Source organism: Rhinopithecus bieti, unplaced genomic scaffold, assembly GCF_001698545.2.
Source record: "Rhinopithecus bieti isolate Rb0 unplaced genomic scaffold, ASM169854v2 scaffold_51827, whole genome shotgun sequence".
NCBI classification, from domain to species: Eukaryota; Metazoa; Chordata; class Mammalia; order Primates; family Cercopithecidae; genus Rhinopithecus; species Rhinopithecus bieti.
Window position 1 is genome coordinate 222,090 of NW_016820189.1, and position 3,030 is coordinate 225,119.

Here is a 3,030-nt window from a genome sequence, read left to right on the forward strand (position 1 = left end):
CATCTCAAAATAATAATAATAAATAAATAATAAATAAATAAATAAATAAATAAATAAATGAAAAGATCGATTTGGGGATGGGCAGGAAGGTCTGCATAAGGCCTCAGAAAAATGGAATTACCCATACTTGGGTCAACTGAGCAAGTGGCCTGGACCTCTGCCTTCTCAAGTGGTCTATCACATTAGTGTGATGGGTGTGTGTCAGAGGTGGCTCAGACCATGCCCAGGCCTCAGTATGACATCCTGGAAAGCCTGTTTATACTAACAAACTTGTTTCTTTCTCTCTCTTTTGATCACTCTGCACAGCGGAGAATCCGGGGCAGGAAAGACTGTGAACACCAAACGGGTCATCCAGTACTTTGCAACAATTGCAGCTACTGGGGACCTGGCCAAGAAGAAGGACTTCAAAATGAAGGTATGGATGGGAGAGAAGGGCTTGCTTTGCTTCCACTTTTAACCGTGATCCTAACCTCAGAATGAGGGGGGCCAAATGCCCTCACATTGCCCGCTCTTTGGGGAATGGAGAGCAGGCTAGGATTTACTATCTTGAAGGACAGCCAGTCAGCTTAGACAACACAGTGCGGAGTTGATCTTGTAGGACTAGATCCCGGGATTTCTCAGAAGACAAGGTTCTAGGGCTAAACTTTAAAGGTCAATCTACAGACAGCTCAGAGAGCTTGTTCTTTTATGGCAGAAACACATATACCAATGTGAGTGACCCACAGCATATCCTGGCCTTTTGAAACAAATGTATTACAGCAGCATGAAGTGAATACGGACAACTGACTGGAGAATCAAGGGATTGAAGTGTTAAAGGAATGTTCAGTCAAGAGACCCCAGCTGTAGCGCCAAATATAACAAAATAGCAAAAGCGTTTTGAGTAAGACGTGCTGCTGATTTGGTTGGTCCTCGGATTGGAAAAGTCAAGGAGGGTGGGGATTTATCAGGGCAAGCCAGAGTGGCAGAGTGGGTGAGCATTTTTTACTGTCATTTTGTGGCTTAAAACATGCTACCTCAGGTCGGGCTCGGTGGCTCACGCCTGTAATCCCAGCACTCTGGGGGGCCGAGGCAGGCGGATCACCTGAGGTCAAGAGTTCGAGACCAGCCTGACCAACATGGAGAAACCCCGTCTCTACTAAAAGTACAAAATTAGCTGGGCATGGTGACGCATGCCTGTAATCCCAGCTACTCGGGAGATTGAGGCAGGAGAATCACTTGAACCTGGGAGGCGGAGGTTGCAGTGAGCCAAGATCGTGCCATTGCACTCCAGCCTGGGCAACAAGAGCGAAACTCTGTCTCAGAAAATAAATAAATACATACATACATAAAAAAATAAAAAACTGTTTCCTCAGGCCGGGCATGGTGGCTTACACCTGTAATCCCAGCAGTTTGGGAGGCCGAGGCAGGCGGATCACCTGAGGTCAGGAGTTTGAGACCAGCCTGACCAACATGGAGAAACCCCATCTCTACTAAAAGTACAAAATTAGCTGGGCGTGGTGGCGCATGCCTGGAGTCCCAGCTACTTGAAAGGCTGAGGCAGGAAAATTGCTTGAACCCGGGAGGCAGAGGTTGCGGTGAGCCAACATCGTGCCATGGCACTGTAGCCTGGGCAACAAGAGCAAATCTCCGTCTTAAAAAAAAAAAAAAGTTTCCTCTTCTTCCCTCAATTTCTCGCATTAGGGGACGCTGGAAGATCAAATCATCAGTGCCAACCCCCTGCTGGAGGCCTTCGGGAACGCCAAGACCGTGAGGAACGACAACTCCTCCCGATTTGTGAGTCTGAGTTTGGTTAAGATGGAATTTGCTTTGTGTCTCACAAAATAGGCAAGAGCCCTGTCCTCAAAGAGTGGAGAGACCAGAGGTGACAGATGATGAAAAACAAAACAACCCAATGGGACCGTTTCAGATAAAGATAAATTCAGGCTAAGTTCAATGAACAGCATGTGTGAGAGACGAACTGGGGGCCAGGCTTGCTTTAGGCAGAGTGGGCAGGGAAGGCCTCTCTGTAGGGCTGGCACAGGAGCTGGGAGTTAAAGCGTGAGAAGGAACCCAACTTAAAATGACAGGAAGGAGTGGGGACGAAGGAAGGGCAAGGGCAGTCCCTGACGTGGGGAAGGGCCTGGTGCAGTCAGGGCACCTACAGAGGGTCTGTGTGGTTGTAGGAAGGAGGGCAGGGGGGCCAGTTCCATGAGATGAGGTGGAAGAGAGAGAGAGAACTGGTCATTTGGGAGCCATAGGCCATGAGAAGGAGCTTGGATTCCTTTCTAAGTGTAAGAGGAAGCTACTGAGGGATTATGTAAGCCAGGGAGTGATATGGTTTGATTTATACCTTGAAACAATCACTCTAGTTACTTTGTTGACTAGATATGTTGAGGTGGGGGAGGAGCATAGAATAAAAGGCACAAGTAAAAGGAAATAAGGAGAAACCCCAAATTGGACGGAGAAGAAGGGAGAAGAGGAAGGACATATCTAATTTCAAACTGTAGGTAGTGCCAGGCACGGTGGCTCAGGCCTGTAATCCTAGCACTTTGGGAGGCCGAGGTGGGCGGATCACGAGGTCAAGAGATCGAGACCATCCTGGCAAACACAGTGAAACCCTGTCTCTACTGTAAATACAAAAATTAGTCAGGAGTCAGGTATGGTGGCACGTGCCTATAGTCCCAGCTACTCAGGAGGCTGAGGTAGGAGAATCACTTGAACCCGAGAGGCAGAGGTTGCAGTGAGCCGAGATCGTGCCACTGCACTCCAGTCTGGTGACACAGCGAGACTCCGTCTCAAAGACATAACAAAACAAAACAAAACAGAAATGTTAGGGGAAATAGGCTCTTATTCACATTACCCATGAGATGAATAGGAACTATTGGGCTACGGTGGAATCTGGTCTCCTCCTGAATCTCACCCCATACAGGGCAAGTTCATCCGAATCCATTTTGGAACCACCGGGAAGCTGGCCTCTGCAGATATTGAAACTTGTAAGTAGATCCATGGGGATTCACTGGCGTCTCAGAGTAACTGGGAACAGAGTTTGAA

At 48.1% G+C, this 3,030-nt stretch overlaps 1 protein-coding gene across 1 annotated transcript in view; it reads left to right on the forward strand.

The window, feature by feature from the left end:
- MYH3 (myosin heavy chain 3) overlaps nt 1–3,030 on the forward strand; it is a 31,127-nt gene that overhangs the window by 7,944 nt on the left and 20,153 nt on the right. Inside the window, 3 exon segments of the mRNA XM_017859640.1 lie at nt 296–415; nt 1,681–1,773; nt 2,909–3,027. Coding sequence (XP_017715129.1) covers nt 296–415; nt 1,681–1,773; nt 2,909–3,027 — 332 coding nt within the window.